Raw genomic sequence first — 23,174 nt, 5'->3', positions numbered from 1 at the left:
CTAAACGTCTAACAACCAAGAAAGGGATAGAGAAAATATGATACATACACACAATGGCATGTTTTTCAGCCATAAAGAATGAAGTTACATTATTTGCAGAAATATGGATGTAATGAAGTTAATTGTGTTAGGTGAATTAAGTCAGCCTCAGAAAGACTTATTAGGCCAGGCGGTGGTGGCGCACGCCTTTAATCCCAGCACTCGGGAGGCAGAGGCAGGCGGATCTCTGTGAGTTCGAGACCAGCCTGGTCTACAGAGCTAGTTCCAGGACAGGCTCCAAAACTACAGAGAAACCCTGTCTCGAAAGAAAAAAAAAAGACTTATTGTATGTGATTCCTAGAGTAAATGTATACAATTATATATGTACATGTGATATGAAAGCAGATGTCCAAACTTTCTAGAGGAATAAAGGACACTGATGTAGTGATGGAGGGGAAGAGAGGACGGGAAGAGTGAAGGAGTAAGGTGGGAACGTGGTCATCTCTATGAAATGGCACATACTTGGGTCTGGAAAGATGGCTCTGCCATTAAGAGCATTTGCTGTTCTTGCAGAGGATCAGGTTCCCAACCTTCTGAGACTCCATTTCCAGGGATCAGAAGTGCTCTCCTGGACTCCAGACCCACATACACATAGGCAAAACACTCAAAAGATATTTTTAAGTACTTACTTAACACAAATATCATGTACAATATAGGTCAGTTGCTAGTGCTTACTTAGCACGAATGAAACCTTGGTTTGAATACCACTCTGCATAAAGTGGTAGTGCCTGCAAAGCCCAGTGTTTGGAAGGTGGAAACAGTCAGAAGAAGGTGGTTATTCTTGTTAAGTATTATTTTTTTGTATAAATGTTTTGCCTGTGTGTGTGTGTATATATATATACATATATATATATATGCACTACTTGCATGTATGTGTCAAATCCTCTGGAACTGAAGTAATGAACTCGTCACAGGGTGTTAGGAACGAAATCCCAGTCGTCTTCAAGAGCAAGTGCTCCTAACCACAAAGCCATCTCTAGTCACATAATGCTGTCACTTTTGGCTACATAAGACAAATCTAATTAAGTGATATAAAGAAAGGATTCTAAGACTGGGCTAAGGAGATGGTTGAATAGTTAGGAGCAGTTGCAAATCAACTACAAGGACTCTGGTTCAAATCCCAGCACCCACCTACGAAACTGGACATGGTTGTGTGTGCCTTTTAACCTCCGAACTGTGAAGGGTAGAGACAAGAGGACCGGTAGGGCTTCCTGGCCACCAGCCTAGACAAAAAATGGGATCTCAAACTGGAATGATAGCCAAAATGACCTTGAAATTGTGATCCTCCTGCCCCATCCCTTGGTGTTGGATTACAGGAAAAGCTATCATACCCTCAAGTAAGTTTAGCTGGAGTTACACTCTACCTGCTTCTAATGAGGGTCCAACAAGACCAGCAGCTCTCAAGGAATTATCTAGGAGGGCTGAGACTTACAATCTTGTAGACTGAACTGCTACCAGATTCCTACACTCTCTGTCAAGAGATAACCACTGTTGGTCCACTCGGACCACAGCCTGTAAGCCACTCTGTCAAAACCGTGTGTGTGTGTGTGTGTGTGTGTGTGTGTGTGTGTGTGTGAGAGAGAGAGAGAGAGAGAGAGAGAGAGAGAGAGAAAGAGAGAGAGAGAGAGAGTGCATGTGTGTGTGGTGAGAGTGTGCGTACGTGAGTAAGTGTGCGTGCGTACACGGTGCACATACATGTGAGAGAGAGAGTGTGTGTGTGTGTGTGTGTGTGTGTGTGTGAGAGAGAGAGAGAGAGAGAGAATGTGTGTGCATGCTTGTGCACACATGCCAGATAAGTTACATGAGATAAAAAAATAAAGGATTTTTTTGTCTCCCTATTCTTAAAGAAACATACTAAAGTACTTCAAACAACCATGCCAAAGCAATTATAAGTACCTGCTTTTAATATACTGACTGTAATTAAGGAAATCATCAAGCTGAAAAATCTAATCTACCTCTCATTCTTTTTATAGGAAAAAAGCCAATACCTAGAGATTGTGAAAAATCGTATTATTCAACTATATTTACACTATTATGTATTTATTATATTTACTTATATTTACACTATTATGTATATATTTATGGAATATACACATTTGGGTTGTTTTGTTTTCAGACAGAGTTTTTCTGTGTAGCCCTGGCTATCTTGGAACTTGCTCTGTAAACCAGATTGGCCTCAAAAATATGGCTGCTTCTGTCTCCCAAATGCTGGAATTAAAGGCTTACACACTTGTTATATGTAAATTATATTCTATTCCCTAGTGAGTGAACATCATAGTTTAAAAAAACTACTGAAAAAATATAATGTTTAAGGACACAGAAATACTAATTACCTTGACAATTCCATATTTATACAATTATCACATTGTACCCTCTATATAGCTACAATTTTAACAGTTAAAAATGATTTTTTTGAATAATCTAATTTAGTTTCTAAAAATGGGGCTGGAGAGATGGCCGTGAAGATAAGGCACTGCCACACAGGCTTGGAGGCCAGAGTTTGGATCTCAGAAGTTACGGAAGAGCCAGGTGGGTGTGGTGAGCCACCCCCCAGAAAGAACGGGGTGAGGCAGCAGAGACAGGGAATCCCTGCCTGAAGGTAGAGTAGGGTGCCGAGGATTCCCCGCCTCAGCCTCAGGGTACACACTCTGTCTCTGCACAAACACTCAGCGGAGAAGGTCCAGCTAAAGAGTTGAGTAAATCAGGTGGTAGTGGTGCACACCTTTAATCTCAGCTCTGGGGAGGCAGAGACAAGCACATCTCTTGTGAGTTTGATGCCAGCCTGGTCTACACAGAGAAACTCTGTCTCCACAAAAAAAAAAAAAAAAAAAAAAAAAAGACTGACTTTCTTGAAGAAAAGATACTGTTTCCTTAAAAGTCAGCACCAACCATTCTTCAGGGTCCTTACCGAGCCTCCAAAGGCATTGCTACTCTTTATTCTTTTGTTTTTTTGAGACAGGGTTTCTCAGTAGCTTTGGGGCCTGTCCTGTAGATCAGGCTGACCTCGAGCTCAGAGATCCGCCTGCCTCTGCCTCCCGGGTGCCGAGATTAAAGGCGAGCGCCACCACCCTCACCCCTGCACTCTTTCTTTTCATTCTAAGCCAGGGCTACAGATCCCTAGTTTTACTGAAAGCAATCTAGGTTTGGGGAGGTAGCATGAAGGTAGAAGGTGACTTCACAGATATTTCAATACTGCTCACACGCCTTCTCCTGGCCTTTAACCAGAAGGACACCACGCTGCTCTGTGCTTCACTGTCACCCCTACTGTTCCCCTAAACCATTGTGATGCATCAGGAGTCCCTTCTAATCCTTCTTTCACTAAAGCCTGGCCCTTCCTTCACTTCCCTGTGCTGCTTTTAAGTCACTTGCTTACTCTCCTGTACTTAGCACAATTGGGAGACAGGGCGTGTCAAGTATTCTCGGCTAACTAATGCTGCTTCCAGACCTAGACTATCATTTCAGAAGCCTGGCTAGGTCACACTCTATCTTACTGCCCCTGCCATGTTCCCTGTCAGTTATCCCAAATGCCTTTCACCAAAGACTCTTGGAGTTTTTTGTTGCTGCTTTGGTGTTCTGGAGTCAGGGGTGGGGGCACAGGACTCCTCATTTGTTTAAGTACATCACACAGACACCACAGACTGTTTACTAAGACAGGGTCTCTCACTGACCCTCGAGCTTGCAGACTCAGTCCAGCTAGCCTGACTGCCTCCAGTGTGCCGGGATTACAGGCGGGCCACTGTGCCTGCAAGCTTTTATGTGAATTCTGGTCACACGCTTATATCAAGTGATTAATCCACTGAGCCATCTTCCCAGAACCTGTCCTGTACCATAATCTCTATCTGAAGCCCTGGTCACTGTCCTAAGTGACTTTAATGCACTTGCAATGCATTTCAACCTTTGGCCTCAGTAATGTTCTTCAGGGTCAAACCTCTTATACTCAACCTACTATAATCAAAGCTACTTTATGATCAACCCAAACTGCTTTTGCTTTAAAATCCTAAACTCAATGTCCAACAAACACACGCATCTTACTATTTTCCCGTAACATTCTGAGTCACAGTTTTATTCTTCCTACCACTTTTGGTTCTTAGCCCTAATTTACACCTAGAGTTCACTTCATCTACTCCTCTCTATCAACTTCTATTCACCCGAGCGTGGATGCCAGCCTATCATTTCAAGGACTGCGGACTACTTAATCATTGCTCTCAACTCTCTTGGCTCACTGTCCTTCCACTGCCCCTGTAGCAAAACAGAACTACCTCAAATAAAACCTCTCGATTCTCTCCCCAGGCTGCTCGGCACACTGGAAGTCAATAGAGCCTAGCACGCACAAGGCCCTGAGTAAGTCACTGTACCACACATCAATGAGTAAGCTCTTGCCGCACTGCCCTTGCATCCTTAGTTGAAAACATTTCATAGTTATTTTGCCAAGTGTGTTTCTGCTCCTTCTTAGCAAATACTCCACATACTGCTTTAACATTAATATCAAACAAGTCCTCCTTCAGCTTCAGACACAAACCCCTAGCAGTATCAATTCCCATCCACACCCCGCTTTCCCTGCTGCCCTTCTGAAGAGGCAAGCAAGCTTTTGCCTTTCCCTCTGCCTCTGTGTCTCTTTCCCATTCCCTTTATCTCAATCAACTCCACATTCAAAACACACAACCCATCCACACATTCCTTTCTGCTCACTACAGCAGTATTCCCTCACCTAAACTCTGGAATCCATCCCAGCACCTAGGATCGACTACTCCAGACATCCTAAAGGGGTAGGGAGAATCCCCTCAACCCCATATTCCATTCCCCTGCGAGCTAACATTTTTCTTCTTGTTCCCAAACTGTTATAAAGTTTAGTCTGCGTGGGTCCTGGTCCACCCACGTAAATGTGCTTATCAGGCACCTCCTGTCCTTTCTCAGTCCTTAACTCCTATGTGTTAACCATTTATCTTTGCCTTTGGTTTCCTCTTGTTCCTCTGGGGCTTTAGTTTTTAGATCCAAGTTTATGGCAAATATACACAAGCTGTTTCAAAGTTTTTAAAGGTATGACATCATTAAATGTCTTTCCCTCAATACTAACATATTCAAATTCAATTTGTCTTCTCCCAATCCCATTTAGTTTTCTCATGTCCTCATCTCCATTTTTCATGCTGTTAGCTCATACACACATGGCAGGAACCCAGAATCTTGGCACTCTCCATATCCTTCATGTTCATATTCAAACAGGGAATTGTTGTGGGAATTTTGATCACATTCTGATGCTCCCTAGACTGCCAATAAAGTTTGCTTTGAATCAGAGGGCAGAGATAACTACTAGCTGACCAGAATGGGTCATAGAGGTTTTGGAGGACCGAGGATAGATAGAGACAGGTAGTAGAGGCGTGGGCTTACTCTCGAAGAGGAGGGCAGAACGCAGAAGTGGGTTGCTTCTCTGCTGCTTCTCTGATCATTCAGGTTCTTACCCCGATATCTGACTCCCAAGTTTTTACTGATAAAGATAATTAGATAAATGCTACAGGAAATCTCCATGCTCAATTCATTATCTGAACATTCAGAATTTCCTCTTGTAACAGAGAATTTGCACACTGGTCTGACACTAGCCAGTGCTAGCTAATATGTAAGTATATTCAGTAAATACAACATAATTGCTATATATTTAAATAGAAAACACAGCTAACAATGCTAAGAAAAAAATGTTGCTGGGACTCACCCATGTAATTTCACACTCACAGCTCATCCCCTGATATTATTCTCCTATATTCAGAGACCAAAGCCTAGCATAATGGTCATCAAAGAGTTTTCACCTAGCAACTGATGGAAGCAGATGCAGGCAGAGACCCACAGCCAAACATGAGGAGGAGCTATGGGAATCCTGTGGAACTTGGGGAGGTAAGAATTGTAGGGAGCGAGGTGTCACGGATACCACAAAAACAAAATAAAACAAAGACCACAGAATCAACTAACCAGGGCTCATAGGGGCTCATAGAGGACTGAACCAACAATAAGGGAGTCTGTGTGGCTCCAACCTGGGTCCTCTACATGTTACCACTGTGTAGCTTGGTGTTCTTGTGGGGTTTCTAAGAGTGGGAACGAGGGCTGTCTCTGACTCTTTTGCCTTCTTTGGGGACCCTATACCTCATAGCAGGTTGCCTCACCCAGCCTTAATATGAAGGGGTGTGCATAGTGTTACTGTAACGTGGTATACCATATTTGGTTGCTACCCTGGGATGCCTGTCCTTCCAGAAGGGAAAGGGAGCAGAGGTGAGTGAATCCAGGGGAGCAGGGAGGGGAAACTGTGGTAGGGATGGAATATATGAGAGAAGAATAAATAAAAAGAAAAAAATGTGTGCAAAAAATGGTAAATGTTGAGTTAAAAATATAAACGGGTAATCTGAGCTTTTCATAAATTCAGAGCATGCTTCAATTAATTATTTTCTGAAAAATATCTATATTTAATGTCTAGTCTCATACCTCTCACTAGAAAAATAATGCATAAATACTAAAAGCATGCTACAGAAATGGTCATGGTCATGCATCACAAATTTGAGATGAAATCATTTCTAAGCTAAAATAAACATATCTGAAAAGACTGTTTTATATCCCTTGCTTGTCATGTTATCAGTAACACTGAAGAAAAAATACATCATGTAAGATAATTTTACTAATTTTTTTCTGGTTCCATGATGCAATGTTAATTATGGAAAAGATAACCTCAAGGGTGAGTGTTGAGTAGAAGGGAAGTACGCAGAATTAATACTCAAAACTTTCTTTGTATTCTTGTTTCTTGAGGCAAATTCACAATAATCCTCTTGCCTTAGCCTCCAGAGTTCAGTCTGGATTACAGGTGTTATACCACCATAGTTTTTTGTGTAAGCATCTCACCTGCGTGTATGCCTGTGCATCACATGTGTCTGGTGCCCATAGGGGTCACAAGAGGCATCAGATGCCCCAGAACTGGAGGCACAGCAGGCTGGGAGGTGCAACTGATCTCGTGGAGGATGAGAGGGCAGCAGGTGCCCTCAGCCACCGAGCTACCTTTCCAGACCCTCAGAACTAAGCTTTTTAACTGAACTAGTGTAAGAGAGTCTAATTAACATGTTGTACTAGACACTAGGAACATCTGCTACAAAATGTTATCTGTGTTCCACGGTACGCCAGAAAGCTGGTGAGACAGTGCATGGATTGATTACCTGAAGTTTTACTCAGCTCTGATGAAAACACAGCCGACAGTGATCTGTCCTCTTTCTCCGTATCAGAAGGAAGTTTTTTCTCTGCTTCTTTCGTAAGTACTTTGGGTTTAACTACGCTGCCCGTTTCTGCCTGCGGTTCCACAGCAGAAACATCTGAAGACAATAAGGATCCCTTAGATACACTGGACCTATCTTTGGAGAATGCTTCTGGAACATGGACTTCATCTTTAGGATGCATATGCTTGAAAGAAAGGTCACGGGGCAATTCTGAACAAGGCGGTGACCCAGCCCCACTCTGGACATGAGCAATTTCACTTCTGACGGGTACTTCTGGGCCAGAGTATTCCTTGGCTAATTTAGAAGAATCGGCTTTAGAACTGACAAACGTGGGAAATTCATCTATTATCTCAATTGGAGATGAATCTGAAAATGTTTCACTTTCTTTTATTTTGTCTTCCTTAGAAGTAATCAAGTCATCATTTGAATAAATGGCAGTATTGAGCTCTTCCATCTGCAGAGGAATTCTCTCCTTGTTGGTCAGTGTTGGAACTGCATTAGCGGCAGCATCTCTTGTAATATGTAAAGTGGGCTGGAAAGCCTCCAAGTACGGCTTTCCTACCTCCTGGGGCGAAGCACTGAACCCGTTCTTGGGTGTGTGTGGTGTTACTGTCTCGGACAAGTCACTAAGACTCTCCTTCATCAGCATCACGGCTTCCTCTTGTGGTTGTGGAACTTCGGGAATTGAATCATCACTAAACAAGTCAACTGGTTCAGAATCAGGTGAGGAATCCTCCACTAGCTCAGAGTGCTCAGGCACCAATTTCTCAAATTTCGCTATTTCTGAATAGTTAGAGAAATCTGGACTTGGTTCAGTGGAGAGCTTTGTTTCTTTAATTAAATCGCACGCAATGGATATGTAAGGAGCTTCTGTCTCCTGAGCGGCTGCAGTAATACTTTCAGGCTCTTTAACGTCTTCCTTTACTCCCGAAGCTTTCAGCACTACGTTCATGGCTTCTTCATATGGTGGGGGATTTTCAGGCTCAGGTTTTATGCTGTCGTAACCAACGGATAGGGATGCTTCCAGTGGGGATCCGCTGGACTGCGCTACAGGAGCACCAGCAGCATTTGGAAGGAGAGAGCTTAAGGGTGCTTCCATAACAATGTCAGGCAAAACTGGGGAAGGAGTTGCTTCAGATTCTTCAAATGATGGGCAAAGCTGTGCTGTGGGGTAGAGTGATTCCTGTACAGCTTCTGATGTCTGGACCAAGTCCATTTTTGTTTCATAAGCCATCTTTGTTCCCGTGGCTTCATTCAGTTCACTTTCACATGCTTCCTGAACTAAATCTGGTGTCAGACCTTCCGGCATGTTTGCCACTTCGGCCTCCGTCACATTTGATAAGTTATCTGTTGTGACATAATCTGCCTCAGAGTCCTGTGCTGCTACAAGGAACGGGTTTGATGTTTTGGGGCTAGTCTTCTCTGTGATAATCTGGGCCTTCCTTTCTTCTATTTTCTTTTCATCTGTTTTATTTTCTGAAGTATGATCTTCTAGCAGAGGGAAAATGTTTGCTGCAGTGCTATCAGAGGCACAGGTGATGTACGCTCTGGAGCCATCCCTCACGGGCTCTGGGGTGCTGGGGGGAGAAGCGTCATCAGGACTACTTTCACCATCTTTCCCAGGACTTTTCTGCTCCAGGTTATCTTCGAAGCACTTTTCATGCACTCTGCTCTCCAGATAAGCTGCGGCAGCCGACAGGTCCCTAGTCTCCTCACCAGTGTCTCTCACTTCCCACGCCTGCTCAAACGGCTTAAAGTCTGCATACGCTTCCCTCATCGGTGCTACCCCTGACCCTTGCACTGCACTAAACATGTCCTTTGTCTTTTCCGGAAACATAACTCTGTCTTCTTTAACCACTTCAGAGAAGGTCACAGGCGACTCCTGTCGACCACTAACTAAATCCTCTTTGTCTTTCCGCCCCACAGTAACTTCTTCCTTAATGTTTTCTACCAGCATGGCTGACGCTGCTTTTGGAGAAGCAGCGAATGATGATCCCATTTCTGAATATTCTAATTCTGAAAACTCTGCTAAATCTCTATCTACAAATGGATTTGTTGCCCTCACTGGCAACTCTTTAGAAGCTTCATTGAAAGTTTCTTCAATGGTTCCTCCTGCGGACGGCACCGCTGATAAATGACCAAGGTACTCGCGCTCTTTAAAAGAAACGGCTGAGAGAGGAGACAGAGAAGGAAGAGAGGCAGCAGTCTCAAGCGGGACAGATGGGAAATCCTCTTGAGCAGGCGGAACAGTGTCACCTGGCTGCTCCTTCAAATCCATGCTTTTTTCTGTGGCCATGGACAGAAAGGGAAATTAGAGAAAGCCAGTGTTCTCGGACAGAATGCAAGTTTTATGACAGATTCATAAAAGTGTTAGTAAAAACTGACTATTAAAGTGAAATGTTAACAGCATTTAGTTAATAAATACACATAAACTTGGATCATTACTGAAAATATCAAACTATAGTCAGTTTTTAAAAGTACTGGCCATTGCAGAACATAGTTAATGTTTCTACCACACAATAGCCAAGTGAGGACTCTAAATACTCTCATTACAAAGAAATTCAAAATATCTAAGATGATGGAAATATTAACCAGCTTGGCCTAACCATGCAACAATGAATGTACTGAATCACCACGCTGTACCTTGTAAATATAGCTATTAACTTAAAATACCTAAAGAAAAAATTGATAAGCGGTTTCAGAAGCAGTTACCTACTATGCAGAGACATAAATCAAATCTGAAAAAAAAAACTTCAAGTATTTACTAACTGAAAAAAAACTACTTTTAACTAGTTTAAAGAGAAAATAAGATTTGATGAGTAATCAGCTGTATAAACTCAACAGGGTACTGGATTATCAAAAGCCAAAGACAGGCATTTCTTTATATAAAGGTCTGTGGCTATAAAATGGCAAACTATTTAAAGAAAGTGAATTGTTATTATAAAACTATAAATCAAGGGTCCAAGAAACCCTTACATCATTCCAATTATGAATCAAACCCTGCCTCCCTTGAATGTAGCATATAAAATGCAAATTTAGGTGTTTTTTGTTTTTCGGTAAAAACAACATTCTTGAACCAATGCTTACTTTCAGTAAATCCAAAGTACTCTGTTGAATTAACACTAGATTGACAGAATACACAGAGACAAAGGCTGGCAGAAAGAACTTGCCTGCAGAGGAGGGTATCACAGGCTCAGATGCAGCAGGAAGAGCAAAAAGGGTCTCATCTGAAAAACAAACAGAATACGACCTCAGCAGAAATACAAGCAGGCTGGAGGAGTAAAGGCAAGAGACCAAGCGAGGGGCAGTTCACAATGAGCTAACCACGTCTTTAGAGGAAAGGCTAGGTCAGGTAGAAAGGAAGTGAGAATGCATGACTAAAGGTCAGTCCCTTTTCAAGAGGCAGCAGGGCTTGTTCCCACTGGATTTTAACCACAGCTGCTTTCCACACAGTAACATCACTTCATCCAAGGCTTTATTTACATCTGCAGTGAGGTAAATTGTCTTGTCCTACTCCAGTGAAAACCTAAAGAGTAATATGACAAAATTAATAACTATTTCATTTCATCGTTTCTTCCCAACATATGTTCCATTTAGAACACTTTCTGAGAATTATGTATTCTCTCTTACATTCTTAAAAGCAATTGTACAGCAAGTGTACAATGCTGAGGACAGTCATATGACTGTCCAAATGCCACACAAAAATAAAATCATCACGTCCCTTCTTATTATCATTAGTTACCTTCTCATTTGTTTTAAGTACTTTATACCAGAGAATTCACTCGACTTACCACCCTACTGTCATAATGGTGGTAATAGATTTCTTTTAAAACCAGACAAGAAACTTACTCACGTACCCATGACTAGCATGAGAAACTTAGATAGTTTAGCTCCAGTCTTTCCTATATGAAATTGAGAAATGTCTGTAACCTGCCCACATTTCTATGTTGAATCTTTACCCCCTATATCAGATGTTCAGATGGAGCTTTGGAGAGGTTACCAGAGTTAGGTGAGGTTCTGAAAATGAGGCTCTGGTCCAATGTGATTACTGCCAGATACCAGAGAAGCAAGCACACATAGAGAGGAGGAAACTGCCAGGTAAAAACAGGCTGCCTCGCCAACTGAATGGGGAAAGACCTTCAACTCCACATCAGAGAACTGACCTCCAGAATACATGAAGAACGCCAAGAAATTAGACATCAAAATATCAAATAATCCAATTTTAAAAATGGGGTACAGTTCTAAACAGAGAATTCTCAAAAGAAGAATCTCAAATGGCTGAATGACACTTAAGAAAATGTTCAACATCCTTAGTCATTAGAGAAATGCAAATCAAAACAACTCTGAGATTCCATCTTACACCAGTCAGAATGGCCAAGATCAAAAACACCAACGACAGCTTATGCTGGAAAAGATGCAGAGTAAGGGGAACACTCCTCCATTGCTGGTGGAAGTCCAAACTTGTACAGCCACTTTGGAAATTAGTATGGAGGTTTCTGAGAAAATTGGAATGAATCTACCTCAAGACCCAGCAATACCACTCTTGGGCATATACCCAAAGGATGCTCACTCATACCACAAGGACATTTGCTCAACTGTGTTCAAAGCAGTATTATTTATCCATAATAGTCAGGACCTGGAAACCACCTTGATGCCCCTCAACTGAAGAGCAGCAGATAAGGAAACTGTGGTACATTTACACAGTGGAGTACTACTCAGCGGTAAAAAAAACAATGAAGCATGGATGTAACTAGAAAAAAACATCCTGAGTGAGGTAACCCAGACCCAGAAAGACAAACACGATATGAACTCACTCATAATTGGATATCAGACAAAAAGCAAAGGATAACAAGCCTATAGTCCACAACCCCAGAGAAGCTAGGTAACAAGGAGAACCCTAAAAGAGGTATGAATGGATCCCCCTGGGAAGGGGAAATAGACAAGATCTCCTGAGAAAATTTAGAGGGGGGGACAGAAGAAGGGAGGGCAGAAGAAAAGGGGAGGGTGAGAAGGGGAGGAGGAGGAGGAGCTGAGGGAACAGGATGGCTGAGGTGGGGGAAGGACAGAGGGAGAACAAGAAAAGAGATATCTTGATTGAAGGAGCCATTATGGGGTTAAGGAAAAACCTAGCACTAGGGAAATTCCCAGGAATCCACAGGGATGACCCCAGCTAAGACCCTAAGCAATAGTGGAGAGGGGGCCTGAACTGGCCTTGCCCTGTAGTCAGATTGATGACTACGTTGTCATCATAGAACCTTCATCCAGCAACTGATGGGAGCAGATGCAGAGATCCACAGCTAAGCATTGGGCCGAGTCCAGCCGAAGAGAAGGAGGAGCAATAATATGAGCAAAGGGATCAAGACCGTGATGAGGATACCCACAGAAATCGCTGACCTGAGCTAGAGGGAGCTCACTGACTCAGGTCTGACAGCAGAGGAACCAGCATAGGATCAAACTAGGTCCTCTGCATGTGGGTGACAGCTGTGTGGCTGGGGCAGTCTGTAGGAACACTGGCAGTGGGACCAGGATCTATTCCTAGTGCTTGTACTGGCTTTTTGGAGCCCATTCTCTTTGGAGGGATACCTTGCTCAGTCTAGCTATAGGGGGAAGGGCCTCAGTCCTGCCTCAGAGTGATATGACAGAGTTTGTTGACTCCCCATGAGAAAGAAACCTTACCCTCTCTGAGGAGTGGATGGGGGTGGGGTAGGTGGAAGGTGGGGAAGCAGGAGGAGGGGAGAGAGTGGGAACTGGGATTGGTATGTAAAATGAGAAGATTGTTTTAAAAAATAAAGAAAAAAAGAGGCTGCCTCACAATAAAATCTTCCGACTTGAATCTTCTCAGTCTCAAGCACTGTGAGAAGTGTCTGTTGTGTAAGCCACCCGTCTTACATTCCGTACTACGCACACAATACAGTGTATATTAGAATGTTAACCCTGCGTGTACCTGTGGCTAGAAGGCTCAGAAAACTAAAGCTCTTCCGCTTCATACTAGGAAGGACTCTTATCACGGGACTACTTGGAACAACTCAAGGCATCAAGGAATAACAGGAAAGCTTTTCTTCTGCAAAGAGGACCCAATAAATTTCGAAAGATGCTTTTTTTCTTTTTGGTTTTTCAAGGCAGGGTTTCTCTGTGTAGCTTTGGAGCCTGTACTGAAACTCGCTCTGTTGATCAGGCTGGCCCTGAACTCACAGATCCCCCTACCTCTGTCCCCTGAGTGGTGGGATTAAAGGCAAGGTATGCACCATCACTGCCTGGCTGCTTCTACCAGGAAATACAAGAAAGACAGGACGATTAAAACAGATAAAAGTAAAAGAGGTATATAGCTAACAGGAATACAGATTTGTCTTCCAAGTCCCCTTGATAAACAGGGGATAGCTAACTTTATAATGCCAAATGAGTTGTGACTGAAACCCTACAGGGCACAATGTCATATTTAAAAGTATTCTTAGATGAAACAGAAAACGTTTATGTTTAAAAGTCACCGTAAAGCAGGCATGGCAGAAAACTGTAATCCCAACCTATTCAGCTGCCTTGATATGGGAGAATCACTCGAGTTCACACGTTCAAGATGAGCTTCAACAGCATGGCCAGACAAGAGGTCACAAACAAAAACAAGAGTAACGAAAAACAGTAAAAAGTAAACGTCTCCTAGAACCTACAATGAGTAGGTAGGAAAGACCACTAACCCAAACCAAGAAGACAGCAATCCTAGGGAAACTATCACAGTGTACAACAGGTACACATCTAAAAGTCTGCCTTGTTACCTGACTCTCCTACTTTCATTTCTGCTGGCATGATAAAATTTCCTCACAGAATGTGACCCAGGGGAGAAAGGATTTATCTTCCAATCCCAGGTTACAGTCCATAAGCATAGGGAAGTCTCTGCAAGAACTTCCAACAGCAAGAAGTCATTGCATACCCAGTCAAGAGCGAGAGACACTAATGGATACACGCTTGCTTGCGCTGGGCTCCATTTCTCAGGGACCCCTGCCTAGGAAACAGCGTAACCTTCACAGTCTTCCCACATCAGTTAAATAGACAGTCCTGCACAGACTACTATCCAGAAGCCAACCTGATACAGACAGCTCCGCAGAAAGGCTCTCTTCCCAGGGGACTCTAGACTGCGTCAAGATGACAATAATATCACAGTGATAATAGGTAAATTATGTAATTTCTCACTTATAAAATGAGAAACATTTTCAGCTAAGACAACACTTTGTATAGCTATATAAAAAAATATTTTGGACAAAACTAAAATATTCATTCAGATGGAACAATTTTTAAAAAACAAATTTTTTAACAAAATTGTGTCTTCTACAGAATCTGTGGAGTCACTAATTCAGAAGTTACTCTATTTGGAAAGTGAGCTAACATATACTACTGTTAAAACTAAAGAAAAGCAAATTAATTTAAATTGTGCCAAATTTTTCAAGGGTTTCTTAAAATGCATCTAATTTTTTAAATCTAGTGCCAGAATCCCCCCTCCAAAAAAACCTTGGCATTTGGCCAAGTAACCAAGGTTTTTAAGTTGGTATTTCAAATCATTAGTTTAAAAAAGAAAAGAAAATCCTAATTGTCCAAACTGGGAATTCATCCAGCACTGATCACAAAACAAGTTTTGTGTTTTTAAGCATGCTTGTGGGAAGGAATGCCATTATGGCCTTCTAGAGCAGGCCCAGTTTCCAACGGAAGCACTGGTGGACTCCTGGTAGAAACGCGCTCAGTCCAGGTCTGCTATGTGCATGCCTACGTAGCCCTGGGAAGGTAATTCCCTAGCTTTCCTTGTCAGTCTCTCACTTGTAAAATAACATGTTAGCATCTATACCAACTTCCTGAAGAAGGGGAAAGAAATTCTACTCCAAAAATACCTGAGTGTTTCTGACTTTGGAAATGAGCTGCTGATGTCAGCGCAGTCATTTTCTGTGAGAGCCTCACTGCTGCAAATGAATCACTTAATTAGGGAGACCATGCTGAGTAAAAGAATGGAACACTCTGCGTTCCTCAGGAAGTTTACATTTACACTAATCATGCTTATCAAACCGGCAAGCAGCTCCTTTTCTGAAAACTACTCAGAATCCACACTTCACTGAATGAAACAGAAGCTAACCATTGGTGCACAAGTCTGCGATCCTGGGAGAGCAAGAGCAAGCTCTAACCTCAAAAATGTAAGAAAAAAGTGCTTTAAATGATTATTTGTGCTGTGAACAAAACATACACATACTATATCTGATTATACATAAAGACAACTATATTCATATAAAATGCAATTTTAAAATATGCTGAGAAAAACCACAACTTTATCAGTAAATCTTTCCATTCTACTGCCACTGCCACATTAATATTCCTAAAAAATAAAAGTTACCTAGTCTCTAAGTCAAAAACATTTTAAAAGCTGCCAGGTGTGTGAAACCCTTGGATAAAGCAAATAAGATCCTCTGTATTACATCCCAAAGATCAATGGTCCCCTATGTGTCCCAGGCCTTCCAGTACCATCTGTGCTGGCTGAACGGAACTCTCCCTCGTATATCTGAATGTCAGCCTCCATGAAACCTCGAGTCACTGAGCCAAAAATCCTAATGACCTGTCACTATAATCAGCATTCATTTCTCGGTGCCCCAGTGAAATGGACAGACAAACACCAGTCACATGACTTTCCATTTTCTTAGCAGAATCCAAACCAGCACACACCCTTCATTACAGTGTATTCTAAGTGTTATGTATATTCACAAGATCAGTTTCACAATGGAAGTCTCAGATTTACTCTTTAAGTCCGTTACTTTAAAAAGTAAAAAGAAAATGTGTTTGCTGTTATCTAATTTTAAAATGCTTCACTACAATCTCGCCAATGTCCACAACTCAAATACTGAGTGTTCTTTGAAATGGTCATTTAAAGATTTGTCTACCAAAAGTATAATTGGCAATTTTTTAATTGTATCTAATTATAAGCCTAATTATCTAATTTTAAATCGCAAAGTAGCTTCTACCTCTAGTTATGACAGTAACAACAACGACATAAGTAAAACATGTCAAAATATTGGAAGCAACTGTCATAAGACACTGAACAACGGGTCATCGCGGGACACTCACAAGAACACAGCCCTCCCACATGAGGAAGGCTAGGAAGGGCCCCTGGATGTAAGAGGCAGGCCAGCACACAGAGGAAAGCTCCAGGGCTCCCTTTATACTACTGTGAGGATTACAGTGCATAGGAACACAACTCAACTAGGGGGCAGTCCAGATCAGTAACCTAAATGAATACTGTGGAGGTCAGACAATGCTGGAAAACCTGACACAAAAATACTCAAAATCTACAGCGACTCAGAGTGGGCGGGCACACATTCTAAAGACATTCTAAAGACAGTGAACGCTCAAGGGTGAAAGATGACATGAAGACAAAACTCAAACTGCATTTCCATATTCTAAGCACAAAAATGGAAGAAAAAAAAAACACTTGCAATGTAGCTGTAGTTGTCCTGAAACTCGGTAGATAGCCTAGGCTGGCCTTGAACTCAAGGAGATCTATCTGCCTCCTGGAGTGTCAGAATTAAAAGCCTGCACCATTACACCTGGCTTGGGGAAAAAGTAAGTTTTATTTATAACAGCAATAAAGGCCTAAAATGCTTAGGCACAGATCTAACAAGAGGTAGACAAGATTTCAAACCTGCAATCGACACGTTGGTGTTCATGAATTCAGAGTCAGGAAATAGTTCTCTACGGGTTTCTTGGGATTTCACACATTTTAAGAATGGAAAGCCGCCAGGTGGCAATGACACCTTTAATCCCTGCACTCAGGTGGATCTCTGTGAGTTCGAGGTCAGCCTGGTCTACAGAGCTGGTTCTAGCACAGTCAGAGCTACACAAAGAAACCCTGTCTCAAAAAACCTTAAAAACAGAGTGGAAGTCTGGATGCTGCTTGCCTGCCCTTGTTTCTACCTTCTCTATCGTGAACAGTTCTTAGCAAAAGTTTCAGTGTCCTCTGAACAAAGGTCACACATACTCACTTTACAGAAAAAAGAAATTTATTTTCACCCAGCTCAAAAGTCCTCCCTGCAATAAAAACCTGCTCTAGGTGCAGAAAATGATGATACTGAAGCTACTGCACTGGTATAGTAAGTCCTTTCTGTTTGGGCAGGCGTCTTGTCCCTTTGGCCAGCTAACTCACCTCATATCCATAAGCAAAACTGAATTCAAAATAGAGCTTAACACAAGCATGACAACTAATCCTATTAAACATCTAGATGAATATAGCTATTCTGGACCAATGTTTTAGCACACACTAAATAAACAAAACCTATAAAAATAAAAGGTAGATTAATACTTAAAAAATGAGTTGGGCATGGTGGCACACACCTTTAATCCCAACACTTGGGAGCAGAGGCTGTCAGATCTCTCCCAGGTCAAGGACAGCCAGTTCCAGGAGAGAGACCCTCTCTCAATAAATAAATAAATAAAATGTAAAAGCTTAAAGTCATCAAAATAAGTCATCAGTAAATTTACCAGGCAAACTACCAAGTAGGAGAATGCAATCACATACACCTAAGCAAAAATGTATTCAATGCAGAACTATAAAAGTTATAAAATAGATACACAATCTAAGAGTGGGAGAAATCACTAGAATACTTGACAAAACAGACACACAATCTGACAAATACAAGTCTTCTAATCCCTTAGTAAATAAAGACTGTACTTTCGTTTCCCAACCGCCCAGACCTATAATCACACAGAACTATATTAATTACAACACTGTTTGGCCAATAGCTTAGGCACATTCCTAAGTAGCTCTTTCATCATAAATTAACCCATTTCTATTATTTTACATTTTACCATGACACGTGGTGTTACGTCTTTCTTGCTTCTTGGGTGGCTACATGGAGTGTGCCTGACTCTGCCTTCTTTCCTTGGATTTCCTGCCTTGATATATTCTGCCCTGCCATAGGCCAAAGCAGCTTCTTTATTAACCAATGGCAATAAAACATATTCACAGCATACAGAGAGGAATCCCACATCACTTAGTCAATACAAAGATCTGAATTAAAATCACGATGATATATTGACTCCCATGGGAGGCCTGTCCCTTTCTAAAGGGAGGAGGGGAAATAGATGGGAGGTTGTGGAATGGGAAGAGAGAAGAGCAAAATGTAGTTGGTATGCAAAACTTAAAAAATTAATAATAAATAAAAGTACGATGAAGTACCACATAGCAGTAACATGGTTAAAACTGAAGACTATTAATAGCAGTTTGGTGAGAATTCAGACACCAGAATCCCCAGCTGCTGACAGTGTTCACCCTGGAAGAGAGTTTGGTTGATGACACAGTAATACTCAGATATTTATCCAAGAGAATTGAAACACACCTACAAAAATATCTATAAGATGTTCATAACATTCTTTTATTCAAAATAGCCAAAAACATGTCCAACAAAAGATAAGTGACATATTCTTCACAGACTACCACTCAGGATTTTTAAAAAATTACTGATAACTTGAAAAATTACTGATAATACATCCAAAAATATTACATTTGAATGCAAACAGCCAGACACAAGAGTAATGCACCATGATTCCACTCCTGTGACGTTCCATAAAAACAAACAACAATAATCTATAGCTAAAGAATCAGTAGTGGCTGGGAAGGAATTAAGATGGAGGTGTGGGGCAATGTTCAAAATGAACCATATGCCTGACCACTGGGGACTCAAGGGAGCTTTCTAGAATAATGAATATATTACGTATTACCACGGGAGGAAAAGCATGGGAATCTGTCAAAACAAATTTTAATATGTTTGTATTCTAGGGCATGTAAATTATCTTCTAACTGTTTTAAATCTTTGTTTTTATTCTATGTGCATGTGCACGCACTGAGTTACAGACCCAGTATTTCAGAGAAGCTTCTTACCACAGGAGTACAGAGAACACTTTTTTCTTTTTCAACAACAACAACAACAACAAATGATTTGGGAAATCTTTCTTTTTTAGTCTACCTATGACCTATGGGAACAGCTAAACAACTACACAATCCAGTACTTCAAATGTTCAATACTATGCACACTCTTAGTATTCCTATTTAAACCACGTCAGGCTGGTGGGATGGCTCAGAGGGTTAGGTTTAACAACCCGACATAAAGGTACATTCTCACATCCACCTCATGCATGTGTGTGAGCATGTGTGCACACATACAAACACATACACAAATAAAGGTTTAAAAATAAAGTCATACATCACAAAAAGTTAATTTTACAAATCTACACATTAATAAAAACCTTGTTCATGGAAAAATACATACTATCAATCCTAAAACATCAATTGTCTAAGATTAACCCATAAATATAATATAACCTACTAAAATATAACAAAAGCATTCAGATTAATAAATTTTTAAAATCAGTAAAAAAACATAAATATCCAAGAAAAGTTCTGGAAAAAACCCTATCACAGACTATTTTATTTAAAAGTTATAGTAATTAAAACTACTTGGTCATTGCTTGTAGACAAAACAGAGCAGAACAGAGGATATTCCCATTTACAGTAGTTCAGACAGATGTTGTAATAAATGAAGTTGGCCAGTCATGAAAATTATCTATTACAACCTCACACTTAAGAACAAACTAAGCAGCAAATTAAAGAATATTAAAATAAAATCATAAAAGTACTAACATTAAGAAAAATTCTAAATTTTCTAAATACAGCACAGTTCAATGACTTTTATGACTCAAAATCATCTTTTAAAAATGAAGAAATGGCTCAGCAGGTTAAGAGCACTGGCTGCTCTTCCAGGAGTCCTCAGTTCAATCCCCAGCACCCACATGAGGGCTCACAACAATCTATAATGAGATCTAGTGTCCTCTTCTGGCATACAGGCAAAACACTATATACATAATAAATAAAAAGGTCTTAAAAAAAAATAAAAGAAAGCAAGCACAGGCTACTCTTACAAAGGACTGTGGGAGTTTGATTCCCAGCACCCACATGGCAGCTCACAATGGTTAACTCCAGTTTCAAGGGCTCCCATAGCCTCTTCTGGCCTCCAAGTTGACACAGACATACACAGGAAAAACAGCTATACATATAAAATAATTTTGCAAAAAAAAAAAAAATTTTAAGCTAGCCAATAAATTCAAGTAATCCTGCACCCATAAAAAAAAAAACTCAAAATGGCAAAGTCAGTGATTAGAAAAAAAAGTATTTGGTACCCTAAGCCAATACAAAATATTAACAATTTGATAAACCATTTATCAGTTTACCAATGTACTGTGTTAACAAAGGTTAAGGAAAACTGGTACTTCACACAATGTTGCTGGAAACATTGACTGGAATAGGGCAATTTGTCAGCACCCAACATCCTAAGTGCCATCCTCTTTGAAGTGGAAATGTAACTTGAAAGGCTTTATCCTACAGTGCATACATCAGTATTCATTTCCAAGGAACACTGTCTGCAAGAGAAAAAGCTAACCTACCTAACTTCCAGGACAGAAGTGATTGAGTAGAGCAGGCCCTCTTATTCATGAGAAACCTGTTACTACTCCTAGGAAACCTGGAATTGCAATAGTATTCAACTCTATAGATAAATTATTCTCCTCCTACACCACATTTATACATATGATAAAGTTTAGCTTATACATATATCAAGCAAGAAAAGAGAATAACAATACCTAATAACAGCTATATGAATGTGATCTTTGTTGTTCAACTATCTTTTGGTACCTTTACCATAACGCTTACCAGAACTATCAGCACCACTACTCTTGCATTCTGGGGCCATTATTAAGTGAAGTAAAGGTTATAAATTCCACATCAACAGTGAGGTATATGCCCAGGTCACCAATGGACTCATGAAAGGACAGTAATAAACTTGAAATAAGCTGATTTTTTTTCTACATACATTTATGGTAAATTTTGATGTTTTTATTAAAGGAAGCAATTCTATAACTTTGCTAATATCACTACTTTAAGACTCATTTCAACAGAAGCCCATTTGAAACTATTAGTTTATCTCAGTCAAGTAGGCATCTAAGAGACAGACTGGGAGATAACACATACAACATGGAGACATTGGACAAAGGGATAATTTATATCCCTGGCAAAGGAGGGGGACGGCACAAGATTTTATCACCCTAATCAGATCAGCGTGTGATTTAAAACTCAAGACTTACTTTGGGAATAGTAGAATCTTTCCATTTACTACTTTTGACATCAAGTAATTAAATTCATGAAAAGTGAACCCAGCAATGAGAGGACTATGGTGCTGCTGTCTGTCTACCATGGAATTTTCTGCAGCTATTTGTCTTGTTTGATTACTTGAGATGTGTGGGCAGTGCTGGTTTGTTGTTGTTGTTGTTGTTTTGCAACACTGGAAACCAAAGCCCTGGTATCCTTGAGGCAATGCCCTACAACTGGGCCCTGCACCCTAAACCTCTGCAGATGCTTTAGCACAAAGTGAAAAAGACGCACACACATGAATGCCTTTGTACAGTACTCTACTCGTCTAGACAGATACCAAGAAACTTCTAACAGAGGTACAATCTGCAAGAGTCCAACTTAGAAAAGTTGAGGAAGGGGCTGCAGGTTTAGCTCTGTCATAGAGCTTTTGCAGAAGGATCCTAAATCACTAAATTAATTTATATTAATATTAAAAGTGGAGGAGGGGCTGGAGAGATGGCTCAGCGGTTAAGAGCATTGCCTGCTCTTCCAAAGGTCCTGAGTTCAATTCCTAGCAACCACATGGTGGCTGACAACCATCTGTAATGAGGTCTGGACAGAATATTGTATGCATAATAAATAAATAAATATTAAAAAAAAAGTGGAGGAAGCTGGAGACTGGCTCAGTAGCAGCTTCACTACTGAACATGAGACCATAGTCAATACCACTGGGAAGTGGCTGTAACCTTGAGTACTGCTTCAGAAAGAAGGAAGGAAGTAGTTCTGGTAGAACCTGAGTTCTCAAGACTGATTCCCACCTCCTCCCATGCTGCCTGTCCTGCTGTGGAACTGTGGTCCTCTGAGGTGTGCTCTCACCACCGTAGTAACACCCCGCATAGGTTTTTACCATAGCCAAGCTGATGGCAATGCCATTCCTAAAAACCTCCGTAACTAGAAGCTTAGCAACACACACCAGACAACTTACAACCCTCTCTCGTTAGATACAGACTGTACTCAACCACGGAGACACCCTCCTCACGTGCATTCCTGCCTAGCGTCTTTGACCCCTTTGCTCAAACATGGATAGCTATATAAAATGAGAAAAAAATTTGTACTTAAAAAAAAATCTTACTAAAAAATTTTTTAAAAACAATAGGTTCTTAAGTGGGAAAAAGGTTTTCTCTGTAGCTCAATTCTCAGGTCTTTTTCCTATCATCAAACAACCTTAAAAAGTCCCAGAGTTCAGTTCTCCTTCCTTAAAGCTGTTTTCCTCCTCAGAACACCATCATTTTTAGTACTTTTTATATGCTTATTATGTTGTACTCCTCCCATGAGAAAAGGGTAGGTCTTGCTTACTGCCACATCTGAGAGGCCTAGACTAGTGCTTAGGTAGTCCTAGGTAATCAATAATAGGGATGGGTAATGCACCAGCCAATGAACAATCTCTTGAGTGCATTAAGAGATCTAGATGCACTGAGATGGTTATCCATCAATAACCACATTCACTGTTCAATAAAAGGAATGAAGTTTCCAAATGCAATCAGCACAAAATCCGAGTAGGCAGTATTCCCTCCTTTGTCTTCTAAACTTATTACTTGAATAGTCGATGTTTCAAGAAAATTGTTTCCTGAGTCCCCCAAGGTTCAAACAACAGCGCTATTCTCTTGCTTCCGTGCAGGCACAGAAGGTAATTGTGGTTTTGCCAATCATTACGCTTCCAGTATAAGATTTTAATACTTTTTTTTTTTTTTTTT

The 23,174-nt window shown here is 40.9% G+C and overlaps 1 protein-coding gene across 2 annotated transcripts in view; it reads right to left on the bottom strand.

The window, feature by feature from the left end:
- Rtn4 (reticulon 4) overlaps positions 1-23,174 on the bottom strand; it is a 59,212-nt gene that overhangs the window by 33,491 nt on the left and 2,547 nt on the right. Inside the window, exons 2-3 of one of the 2 annotated variants that reach the window (XM_005359168.1) lie at positions 10,451-10,507; positions 7,224-9,566 (exon numbers count right to left, since the gene is read on the bottom strand). In XM_005359168.1, the coding sequence (XP_005359225.1) occupies positions 7,224-9,558 (2,335 nt within the window). In that variant the 5' untranslated portion in view covers positions 9,559-9,566; positions 10,451-10,507. The remainder of the gene's footprint in view (positions 1-7,223; positions 9,567-10,450; positions 10,508-23,174) is intronic. The other variant, XM_026785055.1, reaches the window with a different exon arrangement.

This window comes from Microtus ochrogaster, linkage group LG1, assembly GCF_000317375.1.
Source record: "Microtus ochrogaster isolate Prairie Vole_2 linkage group LG1, MicOch1.0, whole genome shotgun sequence".
In the NCBI taxonomy this organism is placed as follows: domain Eukaryota; kingdom Metazoa; phylum Chordata; class Mammalia; order Rodentia; family Cricetidae; genus Microtus; species Microtus ochrogaster.
The sequence above is the reverse complement of the archived record's forward strand: the minus strand, read 5'-3'. Positions and strand labels throughout refer to the sequence as shown.